General features: G+C 49.2%; 1 protein-coding gene across 2 annotated transcripts in view; it reads left to right on the forward strand.

Moving 5' to 3' along the window:
- The window catches only part of CREB3L1 (cAMP responsive element binding protein 3 like 1), a 46854-nt gene that overhangs the window by 13633 nt on the left and 10782 nt on the right, over window positions 1-22439 (forward strand). Inside the window, exons 2-7 of one of the 2 annotated variants that reach the window (XM_054067836.1) lie at window positions 12034-12262; window positions 16921-17081; window positions 18547-18625; window positions 19574-19734; window positions 20337-20486; window positions 21290-21348. In XM_054067836.1, the coding sequence (XP_053923811.1) occupies window positions 12034-12262; window positions 16921-17081; window positions 18547-18625; window positions 19574-19734; window positions 20337-20486; window positions 21290-21348 (839 nt within the window). The remainder of the gene's footprint in view (window positions 1-12033; window positions 12263-16920; window positions 17082-18546; window positions 18626-19573; window positions 19735-20336; window positions 20487-21289; window positions 21349-22439) is intronic. The other variant, XM_054067837.1, reaches the window with a different exon arrangement.

The following is a 22439-nucleotide window of genomic DNA, read 5'->3' on the forward strand; positions in this document are numbered from 1 at the left end:
CTTTGCAGCACTGTCCACCCTGGCAGGGCTGTAACTTCTTTTGCCATGGGAATCACTCACTTCCACCTGAGATCTGATTATATTAAAATTAGCAATTAATTATACAGAAACAAAATTTAATCTTTGAATCTGCTGCTAATGTGGAGTTACATGGTTACAACCTACAAAATTAAATAAATCCTCAAGTTCTCCCTGCCTCCAACAAGACCAGTCTTGTTTCTGCCACCTACAAAATAACCTGGTACAGTAGCCATGTGATACCACACTCCACAGATTGTAAGATGACTTGGTTTTGTTCTCAGGAAGACTTCTGGTAGTAAGGACTTGTTCACCTAAGAGCAAAAAGCCTGAGAAAACTTCAGAGGCTTAAGCTAGAGTGTCCCTCTTTGCAATGACTCATGTTCAGTGACTGTCATTAGCTTCTAAACTAGTTTTGGTTTTTTTTAGGAAGGGGTGGATTTATCTGAAGCCTTTAAACTGAGATGAGATTTTTTTTTTCTGTGACGCTTAGTTGCAGATGATGCATTTGAAGCAGGAGGAATGAATATAGCTCCTGCACTCAGCTACATAATAAACCATGTTTAATTACTGGATTGGTTCCTCTAGGCCCTAAACTCCATAAAGTCATCCATCTTGTGCTGCTCCACGAATGTCCATAGAAAGGATCCCCAAATCCACCAGTTTCTGCAAACACTTCTCCAATGCTAGGGTGCAGATGCTTGGTTGGTCTCAGACAAGGGAGCTTTCAGGGCAGGTTTTGAGGGCATAATGGATTTCCAGTCTTCAAAGGAACATGGCATCTCCTCTTCCCAGAAACTTCTGACTTTACTTCAGCACATGATCCCAGGCATCTTCATGTTTCTACTTCTTTTCACCAGCTACAAGGTACTCAGCTGCTGGGCCTTCTTGTGGAAAAGTCCAGCTTAGAGAGGGAATAGACGGAGAGCCAGGTATTGAGAAACGGGTTTCCTAGAGTGTCTTTCTCCTTCAGCCTTGATTTTCCTCCCATGATTGAAGTCACCACATTATCTCTCACCCGTCAGATCTCCATCCTTGTCTTTGGAAACACAGGGCTTTGATACCGTGTTCTCCCCCAGGATGGTGTTAATCCAGGCTGCTCCAGTGGTGACGAATAGTCTGAGAAGTATCACTGCCCTTTGCCGGCTAGGAAGGATTTCCCCATTCCCCAGAGACTCTGGTTTCTGCAGCTCCACCACTGAGGTGAAAATGATACCCTCAGCATTGGAGCTGAAGTTTAATTTCCTATCTGCTGCTCAGGGCACAGATTTTCCACTGGAATATTGGCAGCAGGTCAGAAATCTGCATTCCAAGCTGAATTGCTTTGAAAACAGTCCTGCTGCAGGACCCTACTCAGTCTGCTGGTTGCAAAACCCAGCTCTTGCCCAGCCTGGCCACTGAAGAGTCCTAGCTCTTGCTCTCTCAAGATTTTGGGTGAAAAATCTCTCACATCCTTGAGTCACAGACCAGCTGGTCCAGACTTAGTTGCTCTGTTATCGCCCTTCACAAAGGCCCAAGGAATGAAAGCCACTAGTAATGTTTGGTATTAGCTGCATGCCTCAGCTTTTGGACTTGAACAGAGTACAGCTATCTTCCTCTTCCAAGGCCTGCTTTTCTTTATAGGTCTCCAGGGACCTGCCAGGGGACAAAATGTGAATTATCTCCAATTTTGCTCTCTGAGCACTAAAAAGAAACAGTTTCAATGGGAAAAATTAAGCTGCTTGTAAAGATAATACAGACCTTTCCTCCTTTTCCAGTTTTCTTGCAAAGCAGATTTCTTCTGTCTCGCAGGGTGCCTTTCTCATTGTTTAGATTACCTTTCTTGCAAGGTGCAGAAAAAAATGCTCATAATGGCATAGGGGTGATAAGCTTTGTAAGAGCAGAGATCTCCCAGCTCTGGTGAGTCCAGCTTCATATTGGACAGGGCCAGAAGCTTTCAAGAAAGATGAAAAAAATGGTGAAGTGGCGTTTATTCCAATTTATTTTGGTTATTAAATAAACCTTCCCATTCTACTAACTAGTGACTGGCTTGAGTAGTTGCACCTCTCTAATTTATTTTTAATTTTATTGAGTATTCATGCTGTATTTCATGTCTTTTGGCAATACTGTGACCTGGCTTCACTGCAGCATGGCAGTGTAGTTCACAGAGAGTCACACAGAGTAGACCAGTGTTTTATTTCGTTTGCCCTACCCGCTGCCTTTCCTGGTACTGTGCATCCCTTTCCATCAAACAGAATTTTTTCCTAAACAGGCAGGCATGCCACACACAACTAAATCCATATAGGCTTTTTCAGGGTAGACTTGCCTCTAGATTTGCAGGGCTGGGCTGGAGCTGAATCACTGTGTTGCGCAGGGGTGCTGCAAACCAACAGTCATGGCTATGGAAACCCAGTTGTGTTCTTGCTACTGTGCCTCTGTCTGGGTTGAGAAGGGATGCATGTGTTTGGGCTCCGCAAAGGGCGTGCCATGGTAGAGGTGGAATGAGGGTACCGTAGCAGATACAGCCTTCCCAAAGATGATGGATTATATTTTTACACATAAGAAGATAAAGTTCACAAGAACACCCCCCTTCTGACGCTACGGCAGCTGAAAGACTCTTGGTGCTCCATTATGGTGTGGAGTTAGGGTGTCACCGGGAGTGTGCTGCAAACGCAGCTGAGGCTGCCAAGTTAACACAAAAAGGTAAAGAACCAATTCAGACAAGAGGACAGAGACCTGGGGACAGTGATGACAATGCAGCTTCTTTCTCTCAGAGCTGCTGCTTGTGTGAAGTCTCCGCCTGGACACTGTACTGACCTTGGCTTGGGAAGGAGCAAAGAACAGGAAGAGACCCCTGCCAGCTTGCCCAGGAGTACCTGCATTCCCACAGAGAACACCTCCCACGCATCTCCGCCGTTCGAACACAGCCCAGCTGCCACCACAATTGCTCAGAAATAAAGGCGGCTTTGTTTTGTAGCAAGCAGGTGTCTTTAGTTCTCTGAGAGCAAGAAAGTCCTTGAAGGAAAAACTTTATTTACCTTTCACGGACTCCTAGAAATAGCCCCCAAATTTTCTGCCAAATGAGGGTTAAGGGCAGCTCATCTAAATGTTTCATCCTGAGAGGGTTGTGGCCACTTCCATGTATGGTTTAAGTCCTCCTCTAATTTTTTTTGTCAGAGTCGGCTGCAAGGGAGTTGTAAGCCAAAGGAAATTTGGGATGCTTGTTGCATATGTAGCATACACGCAGCAAAAGCTTGCTGGAAAGCAGAAGCATTCCTGTCTGTCCTCCAGGATGATGCTGCTGGGAAGAGAGGTGCTCCTGTCTCTGCAGACTCAGCAAGTCTTGTGCAATAGGCAAACTGAGTACTGTAGCTGCTTTCCGCCTTGCACCAGTGGAGCGTGGTTTGCTCTAGGGGAGGCTGACGTGTTCCCCCTCCTCCCTAGCACACACATACCTACTCTACCCTCTGGCATCCACAGGTGGTTTGAGGGCACACGGATGGCCACACCATTGTGGACACACCATGATATGCCACTTGTCTTTTGATAGGTCTCGTCCAGGGCTCTGCCCTGCTCCACAGTCATTCCCCTCATAGGGTATTTCCAGTCCCTCCCACAGGACCCCTGCCCATGCTGTCTGCTAATCCCATTTATGCTACATCTAGATGCGGGTATACCAGTGACCGTAACTTCTGTGCCACAGCAGCAGAAGTTGCCTTCTGTGGCTCCTTCAGGGCTCCTGGGAAACCCAGTCACAGAATGGCAGATTTCAGCTTTCCATGTACCTTTTTCTCCTTTATTTTTTTATCCCTTTCAGAGGCAACACTTTTGAGTTACGACATAACTCACCCTCTCCCTCCACACCTGAGTGCCTCCCAAGATTCCTCCCCAATGAATGGCAGGTTCGCAAAGTCACAATTGCAGTCACAGCCACAACATTTTGATGTGGTCTGCATTGTGTACGCATTTGTAGCAACATCGCCCATTCTGTCAGCTGACATTTCACCACTGGGGCTGTGAGAACATGAAACCTTTCTGCCTGCCATGGAGGTTAAGAGCAGCTGATCTAAATGTTTCGTCTTGAGAGGGTTGTGTCCACTTCTGCATGTGGTTTAAGTTCTGCTCTAATTTTTTAGAGCAGCGTCTCTCGGAGAGGCTGGGACAATGTGCCCCTGTGCTTGGCACTGGTGAGGCCGCACCTTGAATACTGCGTTCAGTTCTGGGCCCCTCACCACAAGAAGGATGTTGAGGCTCTGGAGCGTGTCCAGAGAAGAGCAGCGAAGCTGGTGAGGGGTCTGGAGAACAAGTGTTACGAGGAGTGGCTGAGGGAAATGGGGTTGTATAGCCTTGAGAAGAGGTGGCTGAGGGAAATGGGGTTGTATAGCCTTGAGAAGAGGAGGCTGAGGGAAGACCTTATTGCTCTCTACAACTACCTAAAAAGAGGTTGTAGAGAGGTGGGTGTTGGCCTCTTCTCCCAAGTGACAGGTGGTCGGACAAGGAGGAATGACCTCAAGCTGCACCAGGGGAGGTTGAGGCTGGACATCAGGAAAAAATCTTTCACGGAAAGGGTCATCGGGCACTGGCAGAGGCTGCCCAGGGAGGTGGTTGAGTCACCATTCCTGGAGGTATTTAAAAGACGGGTAGACGAGGTGCTCAGGGACATGGTTTAGTGGCAGATAGGAATGGTTGGACTCGGTGATCTAAGAGGTCTTTTCCAACCTAGTGATTCTATGACGTCCTCTAAGGTGCTCATTAAGACATCCCGGGCTGAGAAAGAGCCGTGAAGGGGCAAAGAATCAGAATCACAGTGTGGTTCGAGTTGGAGGGGACCTTGGAGATCATCCACGGGCAGGGACACCTCCCACTGGTTCAGGTTGCTCCAAGCCCCATCCAACATCTTGAACACCTCCAGGGATGGGGCATCCACGGCTTCTCCGGGCAACCAGTGCCTCACAGCCCTCCGAGGGGGTGAAAAACCCTTCCTGCGTCCCACCCTCCATCTCCATCCGCGGGCCGCTCCGTCCTAACCCTGCACTCCCCCCGCCCGCCCCGCGCCGCGCCGCTGGCAGCGCCTCCCATTGGCTGCCGCCCCGCCCCGCCGCCCAATGGGCGCTGCGGCCGCTGAAGCGGGGCCCGAGGGCGGGGCGGCCGGCTCCGCTCCATCCAGCGCCTTCCCCCGATCGCGCCTTGAGCCTCCGCTGTCCCCTCCTAGGTCTCGTGGCGCCTGGGGCTGGAAATTGTAAATCCAGGTCCTCTGGCGCGGTGGAAGGAGGTTGGCGCGGCGAGAACCGCCTGAGACTTGCTGGGATCTCGAGGGGCGAGGCTGCTGCCGCCGAGGAGCAGCGACCCCTGGCATCTCTGGTCCGAGGGGCAGTGTCCTCTGGCACCTCTGTTCCGAGATACAGCATCCCGTGGGACCTCTGTTCCAAGAGGCAGTGTCCCCTGGCACCTCCGGTCTGAGGGGCAGCATCCTCTGGCATCCCTGCTCTGAGATGTAGCATCCCCTGGCACCTCTTGTCTGAGGGGCAGCATCCTCTGGCACACTTGGTCCGAGGGGCAGTGTCCTCTGGCACCTCTACTCCGAGATGCAGCATCCCCTGGCACCCCTGATCCGAAGGGCAGCATCCCCTTGCACCTCTGGTCTGAGGGGCTGCATCCTCTGGCACTCCTGGTCCGAGGGGCAGTGTCCCCTCGCACCTCTGGTCCAAGGGGCAGCATGCTCTGGCACCTCTGGTCTGAGGGGCTGCAGTCCTGTGGGGAGGGAGTTGGTGGCACGGCTCCTGCTGGGGAAGCTGGCAACTGCCTGACTTGCTGCTGTCCCAAACCCCTCCTCTTTCTGCCCATCTGCATTGTCCTACAGACTCAGCTTCAGAGCAAGTTCAGTCAAGTCCTTGGGTGTCAGGGAAGTGTCCTGTTTGACATACAGTCCAGGGCTGCGATGCTGAAAATAACCATCCATGACTTGGGCATTGCCGGCAGTCTGTGAGAAAGGCTAAGGGGTGCTGCTGGTCAGGGTGCTGTGCTTCCGTTGGAGGGAAAGAAGAAGGTCTGCAGGTGGTTTGGCCTCTGGTGCTCCAGCCGTGCCAGGCAGAGAAGCAGGAACAGCAAGGGAACAGCAGTTCAGCAGCAACCTACAGAGTAGGGCCCTGGGCAGACCGTGGAGCAGCGGGGAGCTGCAGTATGTGAGGGGAGAAACCAAGAGCGATAGGGGTCAGCATGGATGGGTACCACAGGGGTTTGAGAGAGCCAAGAAGTGGTTGGATAATCACTTGTGCCCCTGGGGGTGCAGATGCACCCACTAGCCTGTGAGAAGTGTGTGCAGCATCTGTCCATCCTGCCTGGATCTCGTTAATGCTGTCAAGACCTTCGCTTTTGTAAGGTCTAAAATTCACTGCATTTTAAAGAGAGCAGAAGGACTGTCTGGAGTGTATGGACTCTTCTTTCCTGGAATGTAAAGGAAACCTCGGCTGTGAAGCTGGAGTGCAGGGGGCTTCATTCCTTAGTGAAAGCAGAGAAGGGAAATGCAGATGTCACAGCTGGGACAGGAGATTTATCTTGGCAAGCAAAGAGGAAAAATACTTTCAAAAAGAAAAGAGAAAACTCAAAAGAATCTCCTCCCCATCAGCACTGCCTGCCAGCATGAGCAGAACCTCCAACCTGCAAAGGCCCTTCGTCTCCTGGGCCTGGGCTGCTGCCCAGCTGGATCAGCCCCCTGCTGCTTTCTCTTTGGAGCGAGACCATTGTGGTAGGAGCAGGGAGGCTGTGAGAACCAGGCTGATCCTGAAGGGAGGTTGTCTCCAAACAACTTAGCTGAAGTTGGGAAGCAGAAAGCCACAGTCAAAGGATGGAAGCGTGAAAGGGAAAAGGAGAGGCATATGCAGCCACAGTGACCACAGAGAAGTGGATCCAGGGAGAGGAAACCACTCCCTCCTCACCCATGCGTGGTGCCACTGGGCTACAAGAGGCATCTTTAAGGCATACCATGTGCTACTGGGCAAGGGAAGAGCCTTATTGCCCCAGTCTTTGCTTGGGGCCCCCAGGGGTCTAACACCAGCTCTGGGTGGGGGCAAATATAGGGCTTGCATTTGGATGTCTGGTTGCCTTACTTTAGCTCCCAAGATAGCTGTTGTACAACAGGAAAGGGTGTTCAAATGAGAAATGCACGCACGCACATACAGTGTGCTATTTAGACAACCCTACTCATGAGGTCAGGATGAAAACATGTGGTGGAAATATGTTTGGAAGAGTCCGTGCCGATGTCGGTCATCAGGAGTGGGAGGGAGCAGGAGCCAGCAGCTGACAGATTCACACTCTCTCCCCATGGCTGAGGTGGCCTCAGCCCGAGCAGATTCTCTGGTGGCACCACCGCAGCTCAAGTCTCTCTGTTGGGCCTGGAGATGCAGTGACCATTGCCTCCCCTGTACCTGTGCGTAGTGGCTCGTGCCCTTCAAACGGTGCCTCCCTGTCCTCCCAGAACTGCGGTGGGGGGACAGGCAGCCAGAAATCGGGCTTGGATCAGGAAATCCAGCACATCCTCGCCATTGCGTTTCTGTCCCTTGGCTGCCCCCTCCTTGACCGCTCACTAGTAATACAGCTTTGGAAACATATCTCGTGCTATTTCTTGGCTTTGGAGCATGGTTTAGAAGGAGAAGGAAGGAGAGTGTGAAAGGGAGGGGGAGATAGCAGGAGCAAATAATGCAAAATGAGACTGTGCTGTGAGGTTTGTATCTCATCTGGAAGCTGTTTTCCCCAATACGCTTCACACCCGCACCCTCTGGGCCTGGATGGTAAGGATCATGTTTCCTAGTTGACTGGTCCTCCTTGCTCCAGCCAAGCCCTTCTGCATGAAAGCTACTTGAGATATCTTAAAGGAGAATCTCAGCAGAGTTGCACAGTCCTTCATTGTCAAAAGCAGAAACACTTGGCCAGTTCCCTGAGGAGCAGGAGCTGGCTGATCTCAGCCTGGCTGCAAGGTTCTCTCAAGGAGAGAGTCTATGCCTTGAAGAGGCTGTGAGAGGATGAGCCTGCTCTGCTTATGCATCTCTGTACACCCCACCTCCATTCATATCTGAGTCCTGCGGACTGTTTCTTGGACCTACCACTGGCATATGCCTCTTGTCTGCTGAGATCTTCATTGACATGGCATCAGCAAAAATCTCTCCAAAGTCCAGCACAATTATTTCATTTAGTGGAAGTACATGTAAGCCTTCAATTGTGCTGGCCCCAGTCTAGGTGGTAAGTGAGGGCTTGTGTTTGCCCAGCACCTCTGTTGGCATGTGACCTTCCAGCTGGAATAAAGCTACCATCCATTTATCACATCAGGTGATACACCTGCTTCTCTTTATTGCTCAGAAGCTCAGAGAACTGACTCTGCCTTTCTCTGCCATGACCCACGCAGGCCTCAGACATTGCAACCTGGGACCTGCAGCTCCCTATGGAAACTGGTCTCTCGCACACATTAAGGAAGAATATGGCTGGAGCCTTCTCTGAGCTTTGCCAGATGGGTACAGCTCCCGCAATAAGGCTGGGTGGGACACAGTTTGCATGTTCTGGGTTAGCAGACTTGATATAAACTAAAAAACAGTGGTTTGGGTGACAGCTATCCAAACTAAGCTCTGGGCTGCTCCTCACTATGCCCATCACAGGTGGATCTGGACAGGACATTTTTCCTGTTACCATGTGGTCGCATGTATGGCTGTCTTTACTAATCTGAAGTGTGTCCTGAAGATAACAGTACCCGTTGGCATCAGGAGAGAACAGAGCCAGCCCGACAGACACAGCAGTCTTTCTGGGACATGGTGATTTAGCTTCCCACTTTTCCTGTAGTGTGTTGTGGATATAGCCAGCTACAAAGCCACTTCATTATCTTTGTTTGCTTAACCCTTACTTCTGCTTTCCTCTGCTGTTGCCTTTGAGTAAAATAGCAATCACCAGCTCTGTAACTGCTCTGAGTGCTCTTCGTCATTGAGGGTGCCTGATCTTTGGTGCCTCCTTGATAATAACCATAGTTGTTCCCAGTCTCATAGTCTAATTCCCTTCTCTCTGTCATCTGTGTCTGGAGCTGTTAGATTTGTATACGTTTGATTGGTAAGAGCTGAAAGGGAGCTGCTTTGATGAGAAGGCTTTGCTAGTATTTAGCTGTGCTGAAGGATAAGACCCAGGAGCCCAGAGAGGGAGGGATGTCCTAGCATTTTGGGATTCCCAGGGAGAGTGTGAGTTTCACTCTCTGCTTATCACCCATGTTTTTCCCATACTGTGCAGTAGGTCTCTATCTCGTGGGAGAGAATGGGCTTTTGGAGACCTGAACTTCTGCATCTCTGGGAGAGCACTATTGCCTTCATCCTCACTTCAAAGCAGGGAGATCTTCCAGCATGCCTGCTATGCAATGCCTAAAAGAAGAAACAGAAATCTGCAATTACTCGTGCCAGTGGTAGTGACTATGTTAAGGCTCTGATACTCAATCCCTTACACTCGTTACTGATCTCATCCCTTAGCCACTGCTGGGGAGATTTTTTGGTTTCAGAATAAAACCAGAGGCACATCCCCACCTCTTCCCTCTGGGTAGGTTTGCCCTACAGTGGGGAGACTGTTGACTGACCAAGAGATCCTTGTTCTAAGTGTGGGTGGGACACAGCTAAAAGATAGTGTGGAGAACTACTGCATGACTGCATCTTCTTGACTGTCTTCACTCCCTCCTCTACTTCTGTACATAACAAAGTTGCAGACAGCTCTCCCTGCAGCCTACTCCATCCAGCCCTGCTTCTCTTACAGGGTTAGGTGGTGCTTCTAGTTTTTATCATTACAAAAGTATATATTATTTGGGTCCCAGCTCTGCTGTGCTATCGTGGTGCATTGGCAGCCAGAACTCTGAATGCCTTCACTTTTCTGCGGTTATGTTCTCACCCTTACTATAAGGCTATCATGTTCATATCCTGTGTTTGCTTGTGTTGTTTAGAGAAAGCAAGACAAAGAACAGCTGTTACGTGAACAGGCACTCTCTGGGGTTAATGCACAAGACTCCAAACTCTTTACCCCTCCATGCTGTAGAATAGGACAAAGCTTGGTTTTCCAGTGCTTTTTAGGTAAATATCTGACTCAGTTCTCAGTTCCATCTGCTGAGTCAGCTCCCTCTGAAGAATGGTTATGCTCTGCACAGATGGGAGGTGTTTTCTGTCGCTTAATTCAAGTGCAGAAATGCTTCTAGGCCACTTGGAAATGGCTGGGTAGATTTTACCAAGCTACCCTGCCAACTCAGCTTTTGGTATGGGAACTAGTTGAGAAAACTTCAGCCCAGACATCCCAGGGAGGACCTCAACACTGAGATTCAGCCTAAGTGTGCTTTCTCTCTCCTACCTGCACATGCAGTGTCTGCCCTCCCAGGGGATCCTCAGATGGTTGTATTTCAGGCAAGTGGGAAAGGAGTAAAGGGACAGAAACTTTGTGTCAGATAGAATGTAGGTAGCAGGGATTCTACCCAACTTCCAGCATGCTCTGTGGGTGTCTGGGCTTTTAAATTGAGTGGCTGAGGTTTGATGTTGGAGGGTGAAGATACTGGCATGTTGGAGATTGCTACAGTTCACCCTCTCCCTCCCCAACTTGGTGGAAAGCGTGTGTTTGTTCAGTTGGAGCCTACTTCACTCTCCAGCCTCACCCCAAACCTCTGACAGGCAGCATAATGTTGACAGAGTGATATTGTGCTCAGATAAAATAAATAAACCTTCCTGTAGGAACAGGAACTTGCAGGCTCCAGCATCCGGGGTCCTCTGGCCAACTCCTCCCTCAGTCCTAGCGCTGGGGAGAGAAAGGACTGCATCCACCCCATGCTCCTCTAGGAGACAGGCTCTTCCCTGAGCTTAGCTCTCACACTGGAATTCATTGGCATTCATGTCTCTCCTCTAGGATCTGCGTGCTTTCTCCCACTCTCTCTCATCCATACCCTGTTGCTCTTGATATTTCAATATGCTGCTTTCAATGCCTTTCTGCCCACCCAGATGCTTTCCTAGGCAAGGGGAGGGCCAGTCTGACTCTGCTGAGCTTGCTCCAGTTCATTTAAGCTACACAGTTCCATCTGTGTAATATAGTCACTTGAGTGTATCTGTCTTTTCTTTCCTCTCTCTAAGCCAGAAGCCTCAATCTGCCAACAAATGGGATAATTTTTCAGCTGGTGTTTGGCAACCATCGTTTTTCTCCCTGCCCAACCAATGCTTTGTTGTTGCAAATGGAAAAGTTAGTGATTTGACTTCTGAATAGGAGGATATGCCTCAAAGGAAATGGGTTCCCCGTAGCATCAGGAGCCCAGCTCTGCAGCAGCACTGGCCACGTTTACTGACTGTTAGTGGAATGATTAGTGGAATGATTGTTTGTTGTTAACAGCCCATATGTAGTGCTTAAGCTTCATCGAGGAGCCGAATTTCACAGGCATTATCTGGCTGGAAGAAACCCTCATATGGTCCACAGAGGGACTGTGAAATCCCAGAGGAAATTAAATACAACAGGGGGCCTTCCTGTTATGTTCATCCAACTGATCTTTTTTTTTCTGATAGAAATCAGCAGCTGGGTTGATGTTCTCTAGGGCATCAGAGTGCCTCTTGCTGCTGGCAGAAAACATGAGAAAGTGTCTGTCACCAAGGACATGTGCTGAAGACTGTGATTTTCCGCCACACTGTTCCACCACGCTTGTATTTTGTCATCACAGGGATTTCTTGCCTTGTGCTCTATTTTGCTCATTGTCACAGTGAAGATGATGCTAGAAAGCTGAAGATAGGTACCCACAGATGAAGGGGGAAATGTGAGAATATATAGGAGTGTCATGACTGTTTGTGACGTAGATAAACAGGCAGAGAAGTTGTACAGCACCATGGCCCTTTCTGTCATATCTTTCTTTCTTTTTCTGCTCTATCAAACTGATGCAGGCAAGGAATAGGAACTGATTTTTCCCATTCAAAGAGGGCTGTTGATGAGGTTTGGCTCTCAGCAGGGAAAGGCTCTCACATCCTTCTTGGAGCAGACACTAATGCTCTCTTTTTTCTCCCTCAGCATTTCTCAGAGAACCTGGACCACTTCTCTGACAACATGGAGGATTTCTCCAATGACCTCTTCAGCAGTTTCTTCGATGACCCAGTACTGGCTGAGAAGAACCCGCTGCTGGACATGGACCTGGATCCACCCACTCCAGGCATCCAGGCAGAGCACAGCTACTCCCTCAGTGGAGACTCTGCTCCCCAGAGCCCCCTCGTGCCTGTCAAGACTGAAGATAATGCTAACGGTGAGCATGAGACATGCACGCTGCACAGCTTTGGGCACATCTGCTAGCACAGGCTCTGGCTGGCTTCCATATATAAGGACAAACTGGCTGTTCCTTTGGCTCGCACATGGCTAATCCAGGGAAGGATCTGATCTGCTGTTGTCAAATACAGCCCACATTTTTTCCTTCAGTTTGTGTCCTGACAGTCACATTACTCCTTTGCTGGGCTAACTGTTATTTACAAGGATGATAATTGGTTGTGGTTCCGTGTGCTGCCAGCTTCTGGCAAGCAACAGGCAATGTCTTTTTAGGACCCTGCAAACCTGGGTGTGGATGCCCTAGATCCAGGTCTATTTTGGCATCGGGCATCAGGGTTTTGGCTTGAGTATCGGAAGCATGAGTCTCTGGCTGCAACCAGTGCTGGTACATGTGGTATGCTAAGTGGCCTCTTTACCAGCAGATCTTTTAGTAGGAGACAGAGAGGAACAGTCATTTCAAAACTTATTTTTAAAACAATTCATTTCAGGATAATTTATGATGGCTGGATATTTTTAGATCCGTCCTTGCAGAGAGTCCTGTAATTTGTGGGACTGTGTGGGTGTCCCAACAGCTGACGGACACCAGGCTGCCTGAAAAAGCAGTGGCACAGGCTCAGTATACACAGAAGAAAGCCATTCCTTTGAGTGAGACCTGGGACAGAGGCTTTCCTCTCATGGCCAAGAATGATCCCAGCTCTCTGGTACAAATGCCAAGGCAGGAGGAGAGGAGCTGGCCTCTGCTATCTCTTTGGTCCCTGCGAAGTTCATTAGGAGCCACTCAGAGAGGTGCTGGGAGAGAGGCTTGTGGCAGCCCAAGCAAGCTCTACCTTAGTATCAAAAAAGCTTTCCATTTACATTTCTTTTTCATTAGCTTTAACCGCACTACAGTCTTGGAAGACGCTCATTGCAAAGAGGTGACCGAGTGACTAACATAAAACAAACCAGCATGAGCACACACACATCTTTATTTTGCCCCTGCAAATGAATGATGAGGTTTAGGAAAGAGAGAAGCAAAAAGTTTGTAGAAAGTAGTGAAATGAAGTCTGCCTGCATGAAGCTATGTCGGGAACTACTTTCTGAGACACTTGTCACCACTTCACATGCCCCTGCTTCAGGTGCAGTGTTTCCAAGGCAAGACCATGGCTCTTCTGAATGGACCGTGACACGGATCATTGGGCAGAGTCCAGCATAGGCTGCACAGCACATAACCCAGGAAAGCTTGAGAAGGACCTGGCACTTGCTCTCTGAGAGTGCAAATCAGGTCTGTACAGGGAGTAAGGCTTAGCATGAGCGTGGCAGCTATTTGGATATCTATACATCCAATCCTGCAGTGAGTGGGATAATTTAGCCCATCTTTCCAGGCCAATCTTGGCTTGTAATTGGATGTGAGTCATATTCTAGTGTAGAGCTGAGTCAGGTCCAGTATTTGCAACACTGTGCAGTCCTTTTGGCACAGCTCCATCCAGTCTCAGTCCTTTTAGACATTAATTTCAAATTAATTAGCCAGGAATGGCTTGTCTTTAACATTAAGCAAGCTCTGCTTGGTCTGCAAAGCTCCTCAGGAATGCCTAGGCTCTGTGTAGCTTCGAGCTGGCTGAGGCTTGCTATTTATCAGCTTTCTCCCAGCTTTTCTGCAGATATCCAAAACACTTCCAAATCCTGCCCCTTCCCACATGGTTCCCACTAACATGGGTCAGCTAGGGCAAGCCGCTGGGTGCATTGTGACCTTGCTTATCAGCAGAGTCTGCTTTCCAGATGGTTGATGCATACGGACTGGCTGTTTTGGTTCTCAGTTATCAGCCCTCAGTTCTGCAGAGCATGATTTGATGCCAGGAGCAGAGGTAGCCAGGGTTGTGCAGAGCAGCGGGTGCTGGACCAGCGTCAGGCTAATCCTCACACTCCTGTACAAGTCCTACTTCCTCACTGCTCTTTCCCTCACCTCCTCAGCCCGGGGCAGCTATGGATATCTCTTAGCTGTACTTCTTTCTGTTATGTATGGAGTGTCAAAAGCACAGGATGAGCTTCCTAGCATGTCTCACCCAGCAACATACTGCGAAATCTGCCCTGGTTACAGACTGGCCATATCTCTGAAATATCCTCTCAGGCAGCAGAACATAGATGTGTCCATACAAAATGCCTGCTCCTCACTGACCCTCCGATGGCTTATGTGTTTCTGATTCTGTAACCCAATCAGTCCCCAGATAAATCTCTGAGGGTGGGAAAGAGAGCAGAGTCAGAATGTAGACATGAAATGGGAAGTCAGTGTGCACTTAGTTGGATGTCTGCTCCTTGGACTGTCTAGACTGAGAGCACTGGGGGCTGTTCTCTCACTGAGTCAAGTCTCAACAGTGAGAGCCCTTGGTGGTCTGTTCTCCCTTCCTGGTAACTTGCTTCAGGAGCAGCCTTCCCAGACAGAGAGTTACCCAGGCCTTTGAGAAAAAAGAGGAATGCAGAGCATTTGTAGCAGAAAGGGACGATGAGGAAGATGAGGCTTAAAAACACAGTAAGGGTACTTCAGAGTAGCCAGTAGGCAAAGCCTTCCTGTAGAAACTGTAGAAATGTTTAGTGTGGAAAGCCGCAGATTCTTCATCACTTTGCAGAGGAGTAAGTTCGAGTCAAACAACAATATGTCAGGACTGATATAAGTTTAGTTGAACTTGCCTAAAGCAGCAAGGTAGACAGGAAGAACTCTCAAGGTCCCTCATCTCTGCGACAGGCTGTGGTCAGTCAGAAGAATTCAGTCCAAGTTTTCTGGCTGTAGGTTCTTGTGGCTGTTATTGCACCTTGCCTCCTTCCATAAGAAAGGGCTTGTTTGCATACTAGCGGTAGCTGGGACTTAACTACCAGCTGTGGGTTTTGATGTCCTTAGCAGGACAGAGAAAGTGCATTTCAATTTGTGTGTGCTCAGCAGCCACTCTGTTGTCATGGCTGTGCAATGCACCCCTGCCTGAGACATTGCCTGACAATATTTCTCCTGCTGCATTGTGGGAAGCACGCGGAAAAGCCACAGCAACTTGTGTCTATACTTGAAGATGTCCAGTCACACAGGGAGCTGAAAGGAATGAGCCTCTCTTAGAGAGACCTATCTAGGCAGCAAAATAAGAAAAGCTACACCAAAGACAGGAAGACAATATATTCCACTGGCAAGAACAACACTGCATTAACTGAGTTCTTGCCTATGCTTTAACACCACTGTGTCCATGCAAAAGTCAGAGGCAGCATTCTGCCCTGTCCTCTCCTGAAGACAACAGAGCCTGAGTTGGGCAAAGATGATGTTAAACTACCTTTAAGATTAGTTCAGATGGCAGCTCCCAACATGAAGAGCTGCTTGCTTATACTATCCTTTCTGCAGGTTTCTCTGGCGCTAGGAAGGACCTTTCTCCCCCTTTCCTCTTCCCAGTACACCTTCTAGAGTGAGACCTGTACCGCAGACCTGCTTTGAGCAGCAGACAGCTAAGCAACACTCCTGGGTCTGCGAGTGCTGTATGCAGAGAGCAGTGCAGAGGAGTTGGGGAGTGAACCCAACGGTGAGATTGTGTTGAGCCGATTGGGGCACTGTCTGGTGACACACATAGCAATAGTCTATTCTGACAGACAAATGCTGATGTTTTACCTAGTTTTTTGTCAGGTAAAAAGGGTAAAGATTAGGGAGAAGGATGCATTTTTCAGGCCAGCTAGGAATAGCTTTTTGGCAGGCTGAAGTATTTGGAGAACAATGAGGGGACCAAAATTTCAGGGCAGAGCCCAGGCAGCTCTCCTACATAGCAGGCTGTTTCCCCATCTGAGCTGCAGCTTATCCATCACTGCCTGAATCCCAGCTCCTGGGATCTCTACATCCAGCCTGGCAAGCCAGGCTCATGCCACAGACATGCATGGGACAGGCAGGGGACAAGGAGAGAGTCCCCGCACAGCTCCATTCAGTTCTCTTCAGATACTTTATTTCCCTCACAGCTGCCAGCAATGGCAACAGGACACAGCTGTAAGCAGCAGTCCCCCTGAGCAGTACAGAGTGGAGTAGGGAGCTCAGAGCTGAGAATGAGGGGAGCAGCCTTGGGAGCAGCGTCACAAGTAGGTGCCACACTGGACTTTCTTCCACAGAAATGGACCTTCCTCCTCTCCTGTCATGCAATGAAGCTCTGGTACTAGGCAGAACATCCACGCGAGGGCAAGCAGCATGTACAGCCGTGTGTCAGCCTTTCACTGTCACTGTACTTGCACTCTCTCCAGCTCTCTAGCATATTCTTGGTAACACACCTAACAGCTCTTTGATGCTGGCCATGCTGCCTAAGGAGCAACTGATCCTTGCACTGATCTCTAAACATAAATAAGCTCCAAAGGATGAGACCGAGATGGAGACATCACTGGGGGAAGAAACCGCACAGCTGTCCTCTAGCACTTGGGCTGCACAGTGAGAGCAGAGCAGAGACACAATCCCTCTAGCTCTGTCCTGTCTCCTCCCCACATGCTGGGGGTTTGTTCTCTTTTGTACTCTGTTTTGTGGGCCTGCACATGCCTGTGTGGTGACAATGCAAGACTTGGAAAGGCAGCCTCCCCAGATGGGGGGAAGTTGTCTGCATGTTTTCGGGATGTTTTTTGTCCTGTTCTTGCTGGAGTTTAACTCTCACGTTGTGCATGTTTTAGAGCTGGAGAATGGAGTGTGGTCGCTGGGGCACAAGCTCTGCTCCATCATGGTGAAACAGGAACAGAACCTGGCTCTAGACCTGCCTGAGTCCCAGCTAGCTGCCAGCGCCATACCAGCGCTGAACCTCAACCCTCTACAGAGACTGCCAGTCCCCGAGGAGGTGAGCCCATCTAAGATACATTGGGAACTTGGGCTCTTACACAGCGGTGCCCCTGCTGATGCACACCCAGCCATGTGACTTCAGGGTCCTGCTAGGTGATTTAGCTGCTGGACAGACAGAGGAAGGTGATACAAAGGCCAAATATTGCATTATTTGTCATTCCCTCTTGAAATGGCAGTCAGAGCAGCAGTACACCTGATGCTAGCTAGAACTGCCTTCTTGATTTCTACAGTGAAGCTACAAGACACATTATCCTTCCAGAGAAAACAATGGAAGGAGAGTTTTCTACAAAACAGGAGGCTTCACAATCTTCATTAAATACAAGTGTGTTTCCTCCACACAAATTCCAAAGGCTTTTAAGCTTGCACGTACTGCAGACCTGCCCCCTCCAATCTGCCAGTATTTCTATAGTCACTCTTGGTTTATTTTCATTTTTCAGAGAACAGTGTCAATTAAGGTGATGCCAGTGACCCCACTATTCTGGGCTATACACCCCTGATCTGCCACTGCCTTTTCGTGGCCTTGGGCTTATCATATAGCCTCTCACTTTTCTCAGCTTCTTACTGGAAATGGAGGTCTCACTCCAGGTCCTGCTTGCTTTTTCCTCTGAAGCAGCAGGAATTATTATTTCTAATAAGCAAGGGGTCATGTGTTTTAGTCATATCTAAGTTCTTAAGAAGTCTGTTTGTCTGAAGGAGTCTCGCTTATGCCACTGGTATGCGGGTGTTACACCCATGTTGAGGCCTCAGTTCAACTGACTTTGAATCAAGCCGTATTGGACAGGACGGTCTGACCAGTCTTGGGCAGACCGTGGCTGTCTTGTAGCAGCTCAGTAGATAACAGCAGAGGGGTTTACTTACTTTTTTCACTCATACTGAGCATCTTCCCATTTAAACGACCAAAACAGATGGGTGCTTCCAGCAAGAACTGTGCACAAACTCCCTCCATTATTTATAGAGCTTGAATTTGCTGTGCCTCCCAAGCTCTGCTGTATGTGCTGAGCAGCCAAACCATGGTGCTCTCTCAGCTGTGTTTACAGTCTGGAGATGTTTGCAATTTGTCTGTTTAGTGTAAAAACCCCCAGCCTGTGATGGGCTGGGGGCTGGTGAGCCAAGGAGCTGAGGGGCAGCATAGCCCAGATGGGAATAAATGTACTCTATTCAACTTTCAGACTCTTCCAATTTGAAACAGCTGCCCAGTGACCCTGGTGAAAATCATGTGAGCAGAACATGCCTCTTCCTCTGCAAATGTGTTTGCACTCTGTGTGCCCATTGACACAGCGTTCAGGGGGGTTACGTTTGGACTCTTGGTTTCTGTTATCTGTGGTGGTAAGAGGCTGCTTTGGAGCAGAGCTGGGAGATGAGGCAATACAGAGAGCAGGGGAACAGTGGCTATGAACTGGTTGGAGCCCTCTGGCCAGGGGAGGTTACAGCATCCAAGAGCTCTTTCTGCTTCTTTTTGACAGACCCCCATAGAAATGACTCCAGCACCTGTGATCAAAGCTGAACCCAAAGAAGTGAACCAGTTTCTAAACGTTCCTGCAGGTAAGAAGATAGAGTTTTCTGCTTGGCTTACATCCCTCTATATTACTCAGATAGAGATCAGTACTGCACAGGGGGGAAAGACAACACTTGAGAGACATGCATTCAAGGTAGCACTGGGGCACAGACCAATAGAGGAGCGTGTGCTGCGCTGTTCCAACTCAAATCAGCGTCTGGACCAGCAGCCACACACAGCATTGTTCAGACAGGGACTCCCAGGCAAAACAGGCTATTTCAGAGTTGGAAATATGCAAGAGTGCCTTTAAAATCCTCAGAGGGACAGTAGTGTTATCCAAAAACAACCATCTGAAAGTCAGCAAATTCAGGATTCAGTTTAATTTGAAAGAAACCCAAGCATCTGAAAATCTGCCGATGTACAAATGAAAGCACTATAGGAACTCCCACTGCCCCAGAGACACATTCCTTAGGCATATTCTCACCTCCATTAAAGCCACCAGGCCTCTCCAGTACAAACTGGGGACAATTTTCAAGTGCTTGGCAACCAACAAAGTGACCAGAGCCCCTCTGGATCAAGTGTGCTGGCAAATGTGTGAGCCCTGTGGTGAATTTGGAACCACTCTTCTCTTGTAGAGATTCCTGTACTTGTGAACGGGCTATTGAGCAAAATGTCATGGGCTTTGTACTCTATTTTGGTTGACACTGGAGTACCTTACTGCTTCGTAAATACCTTTGGTGTCTTGGCAAAGCCCTTGCCAGCTCTCTGACTCCTGGAGTTCCTAGTTTAGCATATTTAACATAAACCTCATCTCCGTTTTGGGCAGTGCTCAGTCCAGCGTTGTTCTTGGGCTCACTCTCTCTTGTGAGACTCACCACCCTCTCTTCTTTCAGTCCTGTCTTATGGCAGTGCCTTTTCCTGTTGCTGCCTGGGGCCCTCTGCCTGTACCAGCACACTGACACGGGAGCCATTAACTTGATCTCCTCATTTTTCAGTAGATGATCTGGTGCAGATGCCTCCAACTCCACCCAGCAGCCATGGCAGTGACAGTGATGGATCTCAGAGCCCTCGGTCTCTGCCTCCCTCCAGCCCAGTCCGACCTGCTGCTCGCTCTTCTGCTGCCATCTCCTCCTCGCCTCTCCTCACAGCACCACATGTAAGGGGGCAGCCAGGTGTCACTGGGACACAGAGCTCCTTGCTGCTCAGAAAGGGTTGGAGGCTCTCTGAGGCTCATGTAAGGAATCCTGCCCTTGTTAAAGTCTCCAAGTTGAAATATTCTGGCAAGGAAATACAATGTCCTAGCACAGAGATGTGGGGCAGGACGGTGCTCACAGGAACAAGGAGAGGTGCAGTAAGTCCTGCACAATCCCTACCAGCAGCTACCTTGTTTTAGCAAGTGCTGTCTTTCATCCCATACTTTGGGAAGTGGCTTATGCACTGGAGGACTTTCTGAGAGGGTTAAAGGAAGAGCAAGGAATAACTGAGAATTCCCATATCTAGGCTATGTTTTAACTATCACCCAAAAGTGTTTTGGTGGGGTCCTGCAGTGCTAGTGTGTAGCCAGCCTCACCATGAAGGAGCAGGTGCCCTCCCAAGTAAAAGAGGAAGGCATCTGTGCTCCCAGGATCAGTTTGAGAGCAGGAAAGAGCACTCTCCTGCACCTATTTGTACTGAGCACCTAGCTGTTCTGCAAGGCTTTAAGGAGGACTCAGATAGGAATCCTTGCTGATGCTGATAGCTGCTCTCTGTGTGTTTCAGAAATTACAAGGGACCTCTGGCCCGCTGCTCTTGACTGAAGAGGAGAAACGCACTTTGATTGCCGAGGGCTACCCCATTCCTACCAAGCTGCCCCTCACCAAAGCAGAGGAGAAAGCACTGAAGAGGGTCAGGAGGAAGATCAAGAACAAGGTGACTTTGAAAATATGCAACCATGCAGTTCCCATCATTCCAGAGCATCCTCACCTGACCAATGCTATAGTTACTCTTGCCTCCTCAGCTGCAGCGCAGCTCAGAAAGGGTGGGAACCTACCTTTGGTTGACTGGCATGAGCCTCTGAGCCCACAGAAATGGTGCCATGGGGCATCTCTGCATGCAAGACATGCACGCAGAGGTGTCTGTAAAGTGTGGCCTCCAGCCCAGCTCCTGGGAGTGTGTGGCCTGGAATGTGGTCCACAGGCTAAGGCAGCACAGATCAGACAATGTCAGGCCTTGCTGTGGGAGCAGGGAAAAAAGAGCCACTGCATGGTGCAGGATGAGTGATGCATAGAGTTCATTAGCCAGGAAAAAGCTGTGAGACTTTACATTGTGATTAGAAAGCATCCCATGGAAGAAATGATGAGACCCTGAATTAGTCACCCAGTGACTTGGAAGCGGTCTGGGGCAGAATCTGCCCAGATGGCCACAGGACGTACCCATGTGAGTCAGAGGAGTTCAAAGCAACCCTAAAGATGCTCTCAGCAGTGAGGGGTCAGGCATACTGCAGCAAATGGTTGTGGCCTACAGGCCAAAGAAGGTTGCATACTTAGAGCATCCATCCCTCCCAGTTTTAGCCTGGAGACCAGTAGGAATTCTAGACTGGAATGCAACTTCCCCATTTACCGTTAGAGTACTATGTGTGTAGGGAACTGACAAGATGAAGGAGCCACAAAGAAAGGTCTAGAGACTTATGATGCTGACACTTCTCCCATGGCTCTCCCCCCCCCCCCCCCCAGATCTCTGCTCAGGAGAGTCGTCGGAAGAAGAAAGAATATGTGGAGTGTCTAGAGAAAAAGTAAGTTTCTTCTTCTTCTTCTCAGTCTTACCTTTGAAAAAGGAGCCCTGTCCATCACAGCTCATCTTTCTAGTGCCTCAAGGAGTACAATTGCTTGCGAAGCTGGCTGCACATAAATTTGGTTTGGGATCCTGCCCCTACTCCCCTCCCTCCTAGAAATCCTCTTGCTGGATAAAGGTTGCTCTAGAAACCTTATGTTTCCAACTGTTTGGCTGGTCCCCTACAGAACACAGGACATTTTGGCTGTGAACGAGGTAGGATTTGGGGCAAGAATCATATTTCCTCACTAGAAGTTGCCCCTATTTTCTCTGTCCCATAAACAGCAGGCCCTCTTAGGGCACTGGCCACAGCTTTTCACCCTCTCTTCCCTTGAGGGTGGACAAAAAAACATTTGATAGCAAGAAAGATCTTGTGCTACAGTTATACCCCACACTCCTGCCACTGTTCACTGCATGAGCTTTGTTTTTCTCCTTGCAAACCCAAGGGCCTGCATTTAACGACCTAAGGTGACATCACATGATACTAATAGGGTAGATAGAAATAACTCCTGAGGACCTGATCCTGTGATCCCCTCTGTACTAGCAGTCCTTAATGGGCATTCCTAGGCAAAGAAGAGTGCTAGGGTCTAGGTGCAAATCTGCATTTCTGTTAAGTACCATCTTCTCACCTGAGATCAGCAAAATGGAAAAAAACAACCCCCCAGACCCAACCTTAATTAACTCTTCTCCCTGATGCTATTTGTTTATGTTCTCTAAGTGTGTAGAAATGCTTAATGAAAACAGATGACTCGAGGCACCTTCAAGTTCTCATGCCCTTTCATAAGCAGCACCCCGGCGTGCATATGTGTGTCCCGGCATCAAAACATATCACCTCCAGCTAATGTCCTGCATTGTCACCCAGATCCTTCAGTCTGGGGCTGGAGATCTGTCTGGTGTCGCTTGAGTGTCAGGTCCAGGGCTTTCTGTTCTGGGGCCTCTTTGCCAGACGTGGCTGCGGTGCCTGTACATACTCAGTGGTTTGTTACGTTAGTGCATTGCTGTGACAGATGGCTTTCAAGCAATGCCAGGTTTAAATGTGAACCAAAAGCAGCT

This window comes from Cuculus canorus, chromosome 5 (assembly GCF_017976375.1).
Source record: "Cuculus canorus isolate bCucCan1 chromosome 5, bCucCan1.pri, whole genome shotgun sequence".
NCBI lineage: Eukaryota > Metazoa > Chordata > Aves > Cuculiformes > Cuculidae > Cuculus > Cuculus canorus.